Source organism: Cebus imitator, unplaced genomic scaffold (genome assembly GCF_001604975.1).
Source record: "Cebus imitator isolate Cc_AM_T3 unplaced genomic scaffold, Cebus_imitator-1.0 Scaffold0, whole genome shotgun sequence".
Taxonomy (NCBI): Eukaryota; Metazoa; Chordata; class Mammalia; order Primates; family Cebidae; genus Cebus; species Cebus imitator.
The window spans coordinates 10,424,815-10,441,181 of NW_016107315.1; the positions used below are offsets into that span (position 1 = coordinate 10,424,815).

Sequence of the window (16,367 nt, forward strand, 5' to 3'; positions counted from 1 at the left end):
CAGTGAGCTGAGATTGTGCCACTGCACTCCAGCCTGGGCAACAGAGTGAGACTCCATCTCAAAAAAAAAAGATGTTTTAAATTATTTTTATTAATTGTATAACAACATCAGCTGTCATTTATCGAGTACTTTCCTTGTGCTAATACTAGGCTAAGGTTTTACATTATTTCTGATCTCGAGAATGACCTTGGGAGGAGGATGGTCAGCCTTGTTTTGTAGGCAATAAGGCTGAGTATCAGGAGGTTAAGTCACTTACAAGGTTAGGTGGTGGCTGAGTAGCTAAGTTGGTGTTCAAATCCAGGTCAGTCCAACACTCTCTGTGTAAGATGACACTTTTCTTCAGAATCTTCCTTTTTGTCATTTTATCTTGCTGTTTTGGGATCAATACAGTGCTGCCTTTTCTAGATGAGGGTAGAAATTTGAGTTTCCTTTCAAGTTAACCCTTGTAAGCCACATGAAACTTTACTTATAGAATTTTATTTACAGAAAACTATTTATTGCCCTATTCTTCAGAGGTTACTATTAGTTTTCACTATTATTTCTTTTACAGGGTTTTGGGTGACTGTCTGTAGGATTGTTTGCCAGGACTTCCCAAATTTCTTTGAATCAATAATTTAAAAAATAATTTCAGACTATAGTGCTATTACAGTACCCTGAAAAATGTGTCCTTGTTTGATGCTCTTGGTGGTGAGGCATAGCTGTGATTGACAGCCTAGCACATTTACTGACAGGCTCTGATGTTAGACATCTCTGCCCTCAGTGCAAGTCCCACTTTACTTCATAATAGTGCTTTCATATTGTTTTCTTACTGAGAAGTTACCTCTGTGTTTTAATGTTTTAGAGAATCACAGACTGGAATCTGCCTATCAGAATCATCTAATTCTGAAAGTTTTAGTGGTAAGTATAGTGTTTATATACAAATCCATTTTATGAAACTGATATATACTACATAATACATAGGAATACAAATATGAACAGTTACTTCTAATTTAAGATATCAATATATTTTGCACAAATAGGCAAGCACTGATTAAAAAATTCTTTACCTCTGTGTTCAGTAGCCTTATTACAAATGTGCATGTGATGAAAGACTTCAAAATATAGGAGTATTATAGCCAGTTTCCAGTTATTTAAAAACTAGGCCAGGTGCGGTGGTTCATACCTGTAATCTCAGCACTTTGGGAGGCTGATGCGGGTGAGTCAAGAGTTTGAGACCATCATGGCCAACATGGTGAAACTCTATCTCTACTAAAAATAGAAAAATTAGCTGGGGATGGTGGCATAGGCCTGTAATCCCAGCTACTCGGGAAGCTGAGGCACGAGAATACTTGAACTTACGATGGGGAAGTTGCAGTGAGCCAAGATGGCACCACTGCACTACAGCTTGGGTGGCAGAGCAAGACTCTGTCTCAAAAAAAGTAATAAAAATGAATAAAAATAACTAACTGGCCAGATGTGGTGGCTCACACCTATAATCCCAGCACTTTGGGAAGCTTGAGGCAAGTGGATCACTTGAGGCTAGGAGTTTGAGACCAGCCTGGCTAACACAGTGAAAACCCATCTCTACCAAAAAATACAAAAAAAATTTGCCAGATGTAGTGGTGCATGCCTGTAGTCCCAATTACTCAGGAGGCTGAGGCAGGAGAAGACGCTTGAAGCCAGGAGGCGGAGGTTGCAGTAAGCCAGGATCGCACCACTGCACTCTAACCTGGGTGACAGAGCAAGACCCTGTCTCAAAACAAAACAAAAATCTAACGACTTTTTAGACATGTTTCTATTCTTTTCCTTTTGGTGATTTCTCTGAATGTCTTGCTATTCAGTAATCCTTCCTGGCACCACCACCTGTTTAGTGATATAACTTAACATTAAAAAAAAATTTTTTTATATGTCCAAAGTTCAAAAGATTCCAAGTATATTTTGATAGTTGGGAGGAAAGAGGCAGAAAGCAGTATGTAACCTGTTTGCTGTTTGTATAAAAGCTGACATGTCATGCCTCTTTTTACCATTATTATAAATAATAAAGAAGTACCAGCTTGAAAACACCTCATTTATCAGGGGTTTACCTCAGTCATCTGTAACATAAGTGAGAATCAAAGGTGCATGAAGAATCCTCTGAACTTTCAACTGGTATTGATTTAACATAGTCCATGTACTTCACTCCCAAGGGAAGGATCCAGGCCCTCATTTAAAATCTCTGTTCTAGCCGTAGAAATCGTTCTAAGAAGTTTATCTGTCTGGTTTTTCGGTCCTTAAAAAATCAGAAACCACCATCACGAGGGTGTTTAGATTACTGGAAGTAGGCAAACCTACAGAAAGAGAACAGGTAAGGAAATGAAAACCTGTCATAAGAGATAAGAATTCAACAATTGGGCATTAGGAAAGGGACAAGTAGCCCTACATATCCAAAAGGTTTCAAAGGCATCCTTCACTCTGTGAAATTGTTCATATTTAAAATGTTGGTGCTAAACCAGCAAGGAAGTTCTGTTCTGTGCTCTCTGTGTAAGAAAGTAGAGGAACGTGGAGTGCATTAAAAAGTTCATTCCAAAAGGTTATAATGGGAGGAGGTTTTTCCCTCAGAGGTAAAAACATTCCATTTGTCTGAAAGAATTCAGTTATTTGTGAGACTTTGTTGTTCTCTGATGATGTCAGATATAATTAGGTAACTGCCTTGTGAAAAAAAAGCCGTTGGTTAAACTCTTCTTCCTCCACAATACTTCTTAGGTTTCTCCCTCCTGTTTTTCTTTTTTAAATTTATTATACTTTAAGTTCTGGGGTACACGTGCAGAATGTGCAGATTTGTTACATAAATATACACGTGGCATGGTGGTTTGCTGCAGTCATTCCCCCGTCATCTACATTAGGTATTTCTTCTAATGTTAACCCTCCCCAATTCCCCCACCGCTGGCTATTCCTCCCCACCGTACCCTCTGACAAACCCTGGTGTGTGATGTTCTCCTCCCTGTGTTCTCATTGTTCAACACCCACTTATGATTGAGAACATGAGGTGTTTGGTTTTCTGTTCTTGTGTCAGTTTGCTGAGAATGATGGTTTCCAGCTTTGTCCATGTTCCTGCAAAGGACATGAACTCATCCTTGTATATGTGCCACATTTTCTTTATCTAGTCTATCATTGATGGGCATTTGGGTTGGTTCCAGGTCTTTGCTATGGTAAATAGTGCCACAATAAACATATGTGTGCATGTGTCTTTATAACTGAATGTTTTATAATCCTTTGGGTATATACCCAGTAATGGGATTGCCGGGTCAAATGGTATTTCTAGTTCTAGATCCTTGAGGAATCGTCACACTGTCTTCCACAATGGCTGAACTACTTCACACTCCCACCAACAGTGTAAAAGCATTCCTATTTCTCCACATCCTCTCCAGCATCTGTTGTCTCCTGATTTTTAATGATCACCATTCTAACTAGTGTGAGATGGTATTTCAATGTGGTTTTGACTTGCATTTCTCTAATGACCACGAATGATGAGCTTTTTATCATATGTTTGTTGGCTGCATACATGTCTTCTTTTGAGAAGTGTCTTCATATCATTTGTCCACTTTTTGCCAAGTTGTTTTTTTCTTGTAAATTTCTTTAAGTTCTCTGTAGATTCTGGTTATTAGTCCTTTGTCATATGGGTAGATCACAAACATTTTTTCCCGTTCTGTTGATTGATGGTTCACTCTATTGATAGTTTCTTTTGCTGTACAGAGCTCTTAAGTTTAATGAGATCCCATTTGTCTATTTCGGCTTTTGTTACCATTGCTTTTAGTGTTATAGTCATGAAGTCTTTGCCCACGCTTGTGTCCTTAGTGGTATTGCCTAGGTTTTCTTTTAGGGTTTTTATCGTGTTAGGTCTTATGTTTAAATCTTTAATCCATTGGAGTTAACTTTTGTATAAGGTGTAAGGAAGAGGTTCAGTTTCAGTTTTCTGCATATGGCTAGCCAGTTTTCCCAACACCATTTTTTGTCAGGTTTGTCAAACATCAGATGGTTGTAGATATGTGACATTACTTCTGAGGCCTCTGTTCTGTTCCATTGGTCTATATCTCTGTTTTGGTACCAATACCATGCTGTTTTGATTACTATAGCCTTGTAGTAGCCTTGTAGTATAGTTTGAAGTCAGGTAACATGATGCTTCCAGCTTTGGTTTTTTATTTGTTTGTTTGTTTTGCTTAGGATTGTCTTGTCTATGCGGGCTCTTTTTGGTTTCATATGAAGTTTAAGGTGGTTTTTTCCAGCTCTGTGAAGAAGGTCAATGGTAGCTTGATAGGGATAGCACTGAATCTATAAATTACTTTGGGCAGTATGGCCATTATCATGATATTGATTCTTCTTAACCATGAGCATGGAATGTTTTTCCATCTGTTTGTGTCCTCTCTTATTTCCTTGAGCAGTAGTTTGTAGTTTTCCTTGAAAAGGTCCTTCACATCCCTTGTTAGTTGTATTCCTAGGTATTTTTTTCTCTTTGTGGCAATTGTGAATGGGAGTTCACTTATGATGTGGCTCTCTCTTTGTGTGTTATTGGTGCATAGGAATGCTTTTGATTTTTGTACATTGATTTTGTATTCTGAGACTTTGCTGAAGCTGCTTATCAGCTTGAGATTTTGGGCTGAGATAATGGGGTCTTCTAAATATGCAGTCATGTCATCTGCAAATAGAGACAAATTGACTTCTTCTTTTCCTAATTGAATACCCTTTATTTCTTTTTCTTGCCTGATTGCCCTGGCCAAAACTTCCAATACTATGTTGAATAGGAGTGGTGAGAGAGGGCATCCTTGTCTTGTGCCGGCTTTCAAAGGAAATGCTTTCAGTTTTTGCCCATTCAGTATGATATTGGCTATGGGTTTGTCATAAATAGCTCTTATTTTGAGATACGTTCTGTTGATACCTAATTTATTGAAAGTTTTTAGCATAAAGGGCTGTTGAATTTTGTTGAAGGCCTTCTCTGCATCTATTGAGATAATCATGTGGTTTTTGTCTTTGGTTCTGTTTATGTGATGGATTGCATTTATAGATTTGCATATGTTGAACCAGCCATGCATGCATCCCAGGGATGAAGCCTATTTGATTGTGATGGATAAGCTTTTTGATGTGCTGTTGGATTTGGCTTGCCGGTATTTTATTGAAGATTTTCACATAAATGTTCATCATGGATATTGGCCTGAAATTTTCTGTTTTAGTTGGGTCTCTGCCAGGTTTAGGCATCAGGATGATGTTGGTCTCATAAAATGAGTTAGGGAGGAGTCCTTCTTTCTGTATTGTTTGGAATAGTTTAAAAGACACTGACTGGCAAATTGGATAAAGAGTCAAGACCCATTGGTGTGCTATATTCAGGAGACTGGTTTCATGTGCAAAGACATACATAGGCTCAAAATAAAGGGATGGAGGAAGATTTGCCAAGCAAATGGAGAGAGAGAAAAAAAAGCAGGGGTTGCATTCCTAGTCTCTGATGAAACAGACTTTAAGCCTCTCCCTTCCTTTTTAATCTTAAGGGGATGGTGTTTCATAGTCTCTCTAGGCTTTTGCTTTTCAACTTCTGCTCTAACTTAGCACCCCTGTCCTGGGGCTGTATTGATCTTACTGCTCATTTTCTAGAATTACTCCCCATCTCACAGTAATTAAGCACTCACTCCTGTACACATAGCAGCCTTTGTCTAAGTGATGCTACTGGGCAGGAAGTAGTCAGCATGGGGACTGGGAGGCAGAAAGGAAACCCATTCATGCAGGGGGTAACTATAGATTATTAAGCAGGAAACTCCTGGAAGAGATGGCACTTTTTGTAGCAGGATCCCCCTGATTGGTACTCCCCTTTGCCCAGCCTGCTGCTGTGTATCTGGCAGAGCAAGGGAGTTGATGCCCATAGTGACAAAGATGCTTCTGAGGCCAGACTGGTTGTTATAGCCTCCCAGTTACCTGCTGTCTCTCTGTGATAGAGAGAATCTCAGGTCCATAGGCGTGAAGAGGCCTCTTACATCAGGCCCTTGTGGCAGGGGCCCCCTTGCCAGTGCCACCCAGCTTTCCCACTTACTCTTGGTGGGGTTTTCAGGCACAAGCTTGCTGTGATGGGGCTTTTCTTTCCTGTGTTGTCTGGCCATCCTGGGATCTCTCCATGCAGCATGGGAGTCTCAGGCCCAGCAAGGAAGAAGAGCACTTCCCCAGGAAACTTACTGTTAGTTTAGGGTCCCGATTGATTTCCCCTTGCCAGTTTAGCTGGGCTCTCCTGGCACTGACAGGACTCCTTTTCTGATATGGGAGGAATGAGCCTACTTGGGCTACCTGGGTTGGTAGATTGCGATTGGGAAATGCCAGGTCTTGGTCTCCTCCTGTTGGGTGGGGGAACTGGAGATATGCGTGTGCTGTGTTTGTTGTTCCTTTGGCTCTGGGGTCCTAAACCATCTCATCTTCCTTTAAGCACCTTTCAGAGTTCTCCTTTGGTTGCCTCTTTTGTTATTTCCAGAGAGTAAGGAGACGTGGGGAGAAACAAGACTGCCATTTCATTCAGACTGGATGTCTCTCATTACATTTTTAAATGCTACATTACAGTTGTAATAAAGTACTCTAAAGCAGCATTTAACACTGTTACCTTTTTTTTTTTTTTTGCCAGTTCAACTTTCTCAATTGCTTTGCCTCACTCTTCTACATTGCCTTTGTCTTGAAGGATATGAAGCTTTTGCGCCAGGTGAGTATGAACAACAGAAAAATACCAATTTTTTAGTTATAGAGGTGGTTTCCTATCTTTAAATGCTGTAATTGGCTTCAAATCCTTTTTACAAATGAAATCTTACAAATTTTGTATATGTTTAGGTCAAATTCTAAATAAAAAACCATTAGGAATTGCATTGTGTATTATGTTCAACTGAAAAGAAATGAGTTGAACCTAACCAACTTGAAAAATTAATAGTATAGGGCAGTAAAATCAATTATATAGTTTACCTCAAAGCTTGTAAGCAACTCTAGCAGCAAAAATAATATTCATTAATCGAACTGTTTTTGTGCCTTGGAAGTGGATGATTGGTGTAACCTGAAACAGGTCTTGGAAATTTAATTTTTAAATTAATAAGTTGTTAAACTTTAGAGACCTAAGCAGTGCTGTATCTTTTCTGAAGCGTCTGATATTTATTTTGGTGTGTTGCCATTTGTGGATCACTTAATACCAATGAATAATAAATTAAGAGCAACTTATTGATTTCTAAATTCTCCTTTTTATGTTTGAACCAGTTATAAGTAAAAGGCTATTCTTTCCAAGTTTTAATATTCTGAGATTGTTAGTGAACAGTCTAAAAGCCTTGACTCCACTTGTTAAAAATTATTTTTGAAAATAGAGAACGTTCAAAGTAATACATTCAGAATTGATGAGCTAGAGATATATACCTTCTCTGGTCCCATTTATAGTAGTATATTAGTTGGGTATGACTTCTCATTTCTTATGCTTCAGAGAGCCTCCTTTACTTAGCAGAAGATAGGGGAATGGAGGAGGACTGCTTAAAAAAAGAGAGTTGTAGTACCAGCAAAGGTGGGGTGTGATGTAAACACTCATATCTATCAAAGAAAAGTAGAGATTAATACAACATCTCTGGAAACCAGCTCTCTTGATAGTTTTGCCAAGAATGTCAACTCATCCCTAGTAAATCTTCAGAGAGGAACAAAGATTCATGTGCATAGATATCCAAGCACCAGCATTATAATGGTGAAAACTGGGAGTAATACTTAATTCAACAGCAGTGTACAAGCCAAATAAAAAAGAATTTTTAATGACACGGGAAAACGCTCACACATATTAAGTGAGAAAAGCAGTAAACAAAGTTGTATACATATAGGATAATTATAGTTGTATTTTTATATATGATTGGAAAGAAATATCCCAAGAAATAGCAGTGGTTTTGTCATGGTTGTGGAATTATGGGTGGCTCTTTTTTTCCTATTTTCTTTTTTTAAGATTAATCCATAATAGTTGTATGTTTTTATGGGGAACGTATGCCATTTTATTACATTCATAAAATGTTTAATGAAGGCCAAGTGTGATGGCTTATGCCTGTAATCCCAGCACTTTGGGAGTCTGAAGCAGGCAGATTGCTTGAGCTCAGGAGTTTGAGACTAACCTGGGCAACATGGTAAAATCCTGCCTCTACAAAATGCACAAAAAATTAGTTGGATGTGGTGGCACACACCTGTAGTCCCAGCTACCTGGGAGGCTGAGGTGGGAGGATCACCTGAGTCTGGGAGCTCCAGGCTGCAGTGAACTGTGATTGCACCACTGCACTGCAAAGTCAGACCTCGTGTCAAAAAAAAAAAAAAAAAAGTGTAATGGTCAATAAAGGTATTTAGAGTATCACCTCGATATATATCATTTCTCTATGTTGGGGGAATTCAATACATTATTGTTAACCATAATCACCCTACTCTGCTCTTAAATATTAGAACTTATTTCTTCTATCTAACTGTATGTTTGTATCTCCTGACCACCTTTCTTTATCCTCCTCTCCCCACCACACACCCTCCCAGCCTCTGGTAACTGTCGTCCCACTCTATCTCTATGAGATCAACTTTTTTAGCTCCCACATATGAATGAGAGCCTGTGATATTTGTCTTTCTGTACCTGGCTTATTTCACTTAACATAATGACCTCCAGTTCTATCTGTATAGCTGCAGTTGACAGAATTTCAGTCTTTTTTTATGGCCAACTAGTATTCCATTGTGTATGTGTACCACATATTCCTTGTCTATTCATCTGTTGATAGACACTGAGGTTGATTCTGTTTCTTTATTATTATGAATAGTTCTGCAGTAAACATGGGGGTGCAGGTATCCCTTTGATATACTAATTTCTTTTTCTTTAGATAAATATCCAAAGGTTGGAATGCTGGATCCTATAGTTATTCTAGTTTTAGGTTTTTTTTAGCTATCTCAAAAACAAAAACCGCTCTCCATACTCTTTTCTATAACGTCTGTATTAATTTCCATTACTATCAACAACAGTGTATAAGAATTCCTTTTGTTCCACATTCTTGTTAGCATCTGGGTTTTTTGGGTCTTTTTAATAATGGCTATTCTATTTGGAGTAGGATGATATCTCATTGTGGTTTTGATTTGCATTTCCCTGATGATCAGTGGTGGTATTTTTTCATATACCTGTTGGCTATTTATATGTGTTCTTTAGAGAAATGTCTGTTCATGTCTTTTGCCTACCTCTTAATGGGATTATTTGTATTTTTGCTGTTGTTTGAATTTCTTGAATATTCTGGATATTAGTTCCTTGTCAGATGCATAGTTTGCAGATCTTTTCTCCCATTCAACAGATTGTCTCTTCAGTGTGTTGATTGTTTTCTTTGCTGTGCAGAAGCTTTTTTCTTTAAATAGTCATAGTTGTCTAATTTTGGTTTTGTTGCCTGTGCTTTTGAGGTCTTAGCCAAAAAATCTTTGCTTAGACCAATGTCCTATGTATTTTCCCTATGTTTTCTTCTAGTAGTTTTGTAGTTTCGGGTTTTACATTTAGGTCTGTAATCTATTTTGAGTTGATTTTTGTCTGTGGTGATAGAGAGGGGTCTAGTTTCATTCTTCTGCATCTGGATGCCTGGTTTTCCCAGCACCATTTATTGAAGAGGGTTTTTTCCCCCCAATATACATTCTTTTTTTTTTTTTAAGAGAGAAAGAAAGAAAAAGAGAAAGGAAAAAAAGAATGAAAGAAAGATAGAGGAAGAGAAAGAGGGAGAGAGAATGGGAGTCTTGCTTTGTTGCCCAGGCTAGAATGCAGTCTAAAAATGGGTATCAAACACCTCTTTTATGCCAATAATTGTGTTTAACAATGGAGACAGGCAGGAATAAGGGAGGAAAATAACAAACAAGCAGCCAACCTATATTTCATTTAAACCTGTGAAATGCTATGCAATTACACGGGAGTGATTTACTTCCAATTATGTAGTCACTTTTAGAGTAGGTGTGATGTGGTACTGAGATAAATGTACGTTTTGCGGATTTGGGGTGGAGAGTTCTGTAAATGCTTATTAAGTTTACTTGTTCCAGGTCTGAATTCAAGTCCTGGATATCCTTGTTAGTTTTCTCTCTTGTTGATCTGTCTAATATTGACAATGTGATGTTAAAGTCTCCCACTATTATTGTGTGGGAGTCTAAGTCTCTTTATAAGTCATTAAGAACTTGCCTAATGTATCTGGGTGTTCCTGTATTGGGTGCATATATATTTAGGATCGTTAGCTCTTCTTGTTGCATTGATCCTTTTACCATTATGTAATGTCCTTCTTTGCCTCTTTTGATGTTTGTTGCTTTAAAGTCTATTTTATCAGAGGCGAGAATTGCAACTCCTGTTTTATTCATTTATTTTTCTCCATTTGGTTGGTAAATCTTCCTCCATCCCTTTGTTTTGAGTCTTCTTGTATCCTTGCATGTGAGATGGGTCTGGATGCAACATACCGATGGGTTTTGGCTTTTTATCCAATTTGCCTGTCTGTGTCTTTTGATTGGGGATTTAGTCGATTTAAATTTAGGATTAATATTAATATATGTGAGTTTAATACTGCCATTTAATGCTAGCTGGCTGTTTTGCCCATTAGTTGATGTAGATTCTTCATTATGTTGATGCTCTTTACCTTTTGGTATATTTTTGGAATGGCTGATACTGGTTGTTCCTTTCTATGTGTAGTGCTTCTTTCAGAAGCTCTTGTAAAGCAGGCCTGGTGGTGATGAAATCTCTGAGTACTTGCTTGTTCACAAAAGATTTTATTTTTCCTTTGCTTATGAAGCTTAGTTTGGCTGGATGTGAAATTCTGGGTTGCAAGTTCTTTTCTTTAAGGATGTTAAATGTTGGTCCCCACTCTATTCTGGCTTGTAGGGTTTCTGCTGAGAGATCTGCTGTGAGTCTGATAGGCTTCCTTTTGTGGGTAACCTGACCTTTCTCTCTGGCTGCCCTTAGCATTTTCTCCTTCATTTCAACCCTGGTGAATCTGACAATTATGTGCCTTGCAGTTGCTCTTCTTGAGGAATATCTTTATGGTGTTCTCTGTATTACGTGGAGTTGAATATTGTCCTGCCTTGCTAAGTTGGGAAATTTTTCCTGAATAATATCCTGGAGAATATTTTCCAGCTTGGATTCGTTTTCTTCATCATATTCAGGTACACCTATCAAACGTAGATTAGATCTTTTCACATAGTCCCATATTTCTTGGAGACTTTGCTCATTCCTTTTTACCCTTTTTTCTCTAATCTTGTCTTCTCATTTTATTTCATTGAGTTGGTCTTCGACCTCTGATATCCTTTCTTCTGCTTGATCAATTTGACTGTTAAAACTTGTGCATACTTCGCGAAGTTCTCGCATTGTGTTTTTCAGCTTCATTAATTCACTTATATTCCTCTCTAAATTATCTATTCTCATTAGCATTTCATCAAACCTTTTTTCAAAGTTCTTAGTTTTTTTGCATTGGGTTAGAACATGTTCTTTTAGCTCACAGAAGTTTCTTATTATCCACCTTCTGAAGCCTGATTCTGACAATTCATCACACTCATTCTCCATCAGGCCTTGTTCCCTTGCTGATGAGCAGCTGCGATCCCCTGAAGGAGGACAGGCATTCTAATTTTGGGTGTTTTCAGCCTTTCTGCATTGGTTTCTTCCCATCTTTGTGGATTTATCCACCTGTCATCTTTGTAACTACACCCAGCTAATTTTTGTATTGTTATTAGAGATGGATTTCACCATGTTGTCCAGGCTTGTCTCAAATACCCAGTCTCAGGTGATCTGCCCACCTTGGCCTCTCAATGTGCTGGGCTTACAGGCGTGAGCCACCGTGCCCAGCCTCAATATACATTGTTAGTGCCTTTATGAAAAATCAGTTGACTATAAATACGTGTGTTTTTTTTTTTTTTTAAATAGTGAGGGGATGTGTATTAGTGGTATAATTCAAATTCTTTAAAAAAGAATTTAGCCAAACTGTTTTTTTCCAAAGTTGGCAACATCACTTAGACTTATATGTTGTAGTCAGAATGAAATGTCAAAGAACATAGTTGCAAGTTAATTCATTCTTTTTTTAAAGTTGAAAAATTGACAAATAATTGTACATATTCATGAAGTACATAGTGATGTTTTGATACATAAAATGTATAACAATCAGATCAAGATAGTTAGCATATCCATCCTCTCAAACATTTATTATTTCCCTGTGTTGGGACTGTTTAACTGACAGTTTGTTTCTTATTATAATGTTATTTGTATTATATTTTATTTATATTTTAATCTCAGCCTTTCCTGTGGAAAACCATAAATTAGAAGCACCATTCTAACACCTAGCTTTTCTAATACTAGTTTTTATCACACAATAGTATACTATTAATAAAGATTCCATCTTATTTATTGTATAATTGTATTTCTGCTACAGTTTTATTCAGCTATATTGCCAAAATATTATTTGTGTCCTTCTCTTTAGAGTTTGGCCACTCTCCTGATTACTTCCCAGATCCTCAACCAAATTGTAGAATCTCTACTTCCTTATTGGCTCCAAAGGAAGCATGGTGTGCGGGTGAAGAGGAAGGTGCAGGCTTTAAAGGTAGACATTGATGCTACATTATATGAGCAAGTCATTCTGGAAAAAGAAATGGGAACTTATTTGGTAAGTTGGAATATTGCTGAATTAAACATTTACTGAAAGAGATTAATAGCCATGCACTTCAACAAACGTTATGCATTTATGATCTCAGATGTGACTATTCTAGACGTGCTTTCCAGTCAGTTTCCTCATGATGAACCACTTTAAAGTAAAAAGGATAGAACTGGACGTTGAAGTGCTGCTATCTGGAGTCTAAAGATAAGCCTAACAACACCAAAGGGCAAATTTGGAGAATTACATGACTGCTTTGGTTTGCGGAGAGCAGGGTAGAAGTAGTTGCCCCAGAGATGACAGAACAGGTGAGATGGTCCCTGGAGAGGCAGCAGCATTGCTCGCTCTTGACCCTTCAAACTCATGGAAAATGATGGGTGCACAAGCAAAAGATTGAGACCCGTTGATGAACAATGGAATGCCAATCTGAAGATTGAATTTTAGTTTACATTAGTGCTATTGTTTAAATATAAAACAGTTCCTTTAAGACAGAGACTTTCTGAATTATTAGGAACTAAAAATAATTAGGATCGTTAGAGATTTACACTTTTAATATTTGAAAGGTCTAGCTCATAAAATCTAACCATGTGTTCAACCAACTTTTATTGAGATCTGACTCTGTCTCTATATTTCACATTTGTTTTAGGCCATTGTTTCTTAACATCCTGCACCTTCTTTCCTCTACAGTATTCCCTTCTTGCTACAGTATTCTTTCTGGTGAAATAGATCCTTCAGTGGGTCATTTAGTGAGAGCCTATTATTGTGAAACTTTCATAGTCTTGTTTTTCATCTTGAATGAATTTATCTCCTGATTATTGAGTGTCTTGATTGACTTTCATAATTTTTCTCATGTGCTTGGAAATTTCAGTTTGTATGTTCATGTTGAGCAAGCCTTTGTCCTTTTCTCTTAGTCACTTCTGCCTTATTTTTTGTAGTTGCCCCCACCGAGCTTCCAAGCCCCTCATCCAGAATCAGGTGTTTGTATCCCAGAACTCCCATCTTGTGGTGTTGATGGGGATTTTATAGATCTGGTCACAGAGCCAGTAGGTGGCATTCTGTTGACATGGCTGTAGTTACCAGGCAGCAGTTGTGGCTTTTCCTCCTTTGAAGGGCAGGAGTATGTCCCAACCCCTGGTTTTGCTCAGCAAGCCTAATTCCGATTACACTCCCGGGGAGGGGGTGCTCTTGGTTCTCTTCCCAATAGGATACAGATCCTAGTCCCTTCTATCATTGCTGTGTTTGGGGAGATGATTCAAAGTATAAACACATAGCACACTTTGAACAGCAACATTGTTTATGTATGAAGCATAGAGAAAAGACACACACCAATTCTCTCTCTCACAGAGGAAGAATTAAAAAGGAACGTGGGCACAAGTGTGGAGCTGTCCTAGATTGGTTGAGTGCTAGCCTACTATGGGATAAAAGTTCAGTTATGTCATTTTAATATGGGATAAAAGTTCTGTTATGTCAGGATCCTTTCCTTGCCTGTGCTGAAGGTTGGTATTCTTGGCCACATTTCCTTTCCTTTCTTCACTCTCTTATAGAAACTGTACCAGCAGTCCATCCCCTGTACTCTCATTCTATCCCCCCACATCTTTGGAGGCCTCATGTCACCAGCCATCACCTGGTGCTCTTGTATCTCCTTCTTCCCCTTCTAACTGCTCCACCAAGTCAGCAACTTGCCTATTTTGAACTAAGCAAACTCTTCACATCTTCCGCTGTTTGTGTCCTGTCTTTCCTTCCCCTCACAGTTTTCTGCAATAATTCTCCATATTGTTGTTTTTAGTTTCCTACTTCTCTTTCTATAATCAATTAGAATCTGCTTTTAGCTGTTCTTTTTCTTTGAAATTATTTGGGCAAACAACATTATCTCCTGAAATACCCAAAACACAATTCATAATCTTCTCAAGACAGGATTCTTCTGCTTTGCCCCTGGCTCAATGAATGGTTTTCAGTGTAGTCTTCCTCTGAGCAATTCTAATTTATCTAAGAACTGTATACCAGTGATGTGACATTGCCAAAATCTTAATCGTATTACCTGTTTTGGAATTTTAAGATATCTGACAAAACCTTTACGAAAGGAGGTGAGGGAGGCATGGCTTTTCTCATATCGAAAAGAAGCAAATGAAGCTCTATGTCATTAATCATTTGGTGACTGAATCAGAAAGAAGGTTCAAGACTTTGCCTTCCCAATTCAGAATCTTTCCATTATACACTACAGGCTCTCTAATGTGAAGTAAGGAAATAGTGTCTGATTTATCTCAGGCCGTGGGTCTGTGAGTAAACTCTATGGTTTACAGTGCCATTCCTTTTTTGGCCTGCAGAGTTCTGCACAATCTGGCCATTTCCCACTCCTGATCTCTTACAGGTTTGTTTTTCCCTGTCTCCACTGGAGCGACGTTGGATGTTTGTCATTTTGGTTCTCTCCATGTGTTTGGATGGGAGATACTTTTGGATCACATTTATTCTAGATGATTGTTTCCTATGCACAATTCATTCTTCTGGGTTCATTTTTCTCCTAATTGAAATTAATGAATTTGGAATTGTATTTTCTGTAGTCTCATCCTGAATGTTATATATGAGTCTAAAATGTTGTTGCCAAGCTTTGGGAAAAGGCAATTTGGCTGAAACCTTAAAAACATTACTATAAAAGTAATACTTTCTCACTCACTGTGGAAAACTTAGAAAATGCAAGATAAAATCAATATATAAAAAGAAATACTCCATAATATTCCCACCCATGGTCATCCCTTGGGTCTCCTGACCGCTGCTTCACCAGCCAAGGACTAAGGCTGTGTTGCTTCTTGGATCTTCACTGTCCTCTGCTGTCCTTTTCCTGTGAACTGTCCATTCATATCCAACTGCCTAGCTGTGTGAGGCTGAATTTTCATGATGACTATTACAAGTAGAACATCATATTCCTGCACAGTAAATGAACTACTTTGTACTAAATGATACATTAAATGAGGTTTGTCAAAAATGTTAAAAGTGCCAGTCTTTGCATTAACATTTTTTGAAATGTAATTATTTTTTAAAAGATATTTCATTTATATTAACATATTATTATTTAATGAATTTAATGGAAAATCTTTAAAATTTTTTGCTTTTTTTTTGTTGTTGTTCATTTGTAGACAGGGTCTCACTTTGTCACCAGGTTGGAGGGCATTGGTGACAGTTGTGGCTCACTGCAACCTCAACCTCCCAGGCTCAAGTGATCCTTCTGCCTCAGCCTCCTGAGTAGCTGGGACTATAGGCAGGCACCATCATGCCTGACTTATTTTTGTATTTTTTGTAGAGATGGGCTCTCACTGTGTAGCCCAGGCTGGTCTTGAACTACTGGATTTAAGCAGTTCTCCCACCTTGGCCTCCCAAAGTGTTGGGATGAACTACCATGCCTGGCCTGATTTCTCAGTTTTGATTAATAGTATGGTAAGCATCACTAGATAAAGTTCACATAAACAAAATGTCTTTAATGTCCTCAATACTTTTTTAAGAGTTTAGGACCCTTAAGACCAAAAAAGTTTGAAAACTGCAGCTCTAGAGCAACCCCCTTGCCATTTTTCAAGGAATTGGCTTTTGTAAATCTATTGTTTGATCTTATTTCTCATAAGATTTGACTGAAATGCTTTTGGAAGTCTGCCACCATTGCACCCCATCAGGAGACATTGACATCTGGTTGCTCATTTTGTGGGGTCACCTTGTTTGATCATTTGGTTGGTTTGGTAAAACGTAGATTGCACAGGGTTTTTTTTTTTTTTTTTTTTT

At 38.1% G+C, this 16,367-nt stretch overlaps 1 protein-coding gene across 6 annotated transcripts in view; it reads left to right on the forward strand.

Moving 5' to 3' along the window:
- Positions 1–16,367, forward strand: part of ANO10 (anoctamin 10) — a 232,043-nt gene that overhangs the window by 37,175 nt on the left and 178,501 nt on the right. For all 6 annotated transcript variants that reach the window (XM_017522513.2, XM_017522482.2, XM_037733452.1 and 3 more), the window contains 3 exons: positions 842–897; positions 6,608–6,682; positions 12,432–12,614. In XM_017522513.2, coding sequence (XP_017378002.1) covers positions 842–897; positions 6,608–6,682; positions 12,432–12,614 — 314 coding nt within the window. The remainder of the gene's footprint in view (positions 1–841; positions 898–6,607; positions 6,683–12,431; positions 12,615–16,367) is intronic.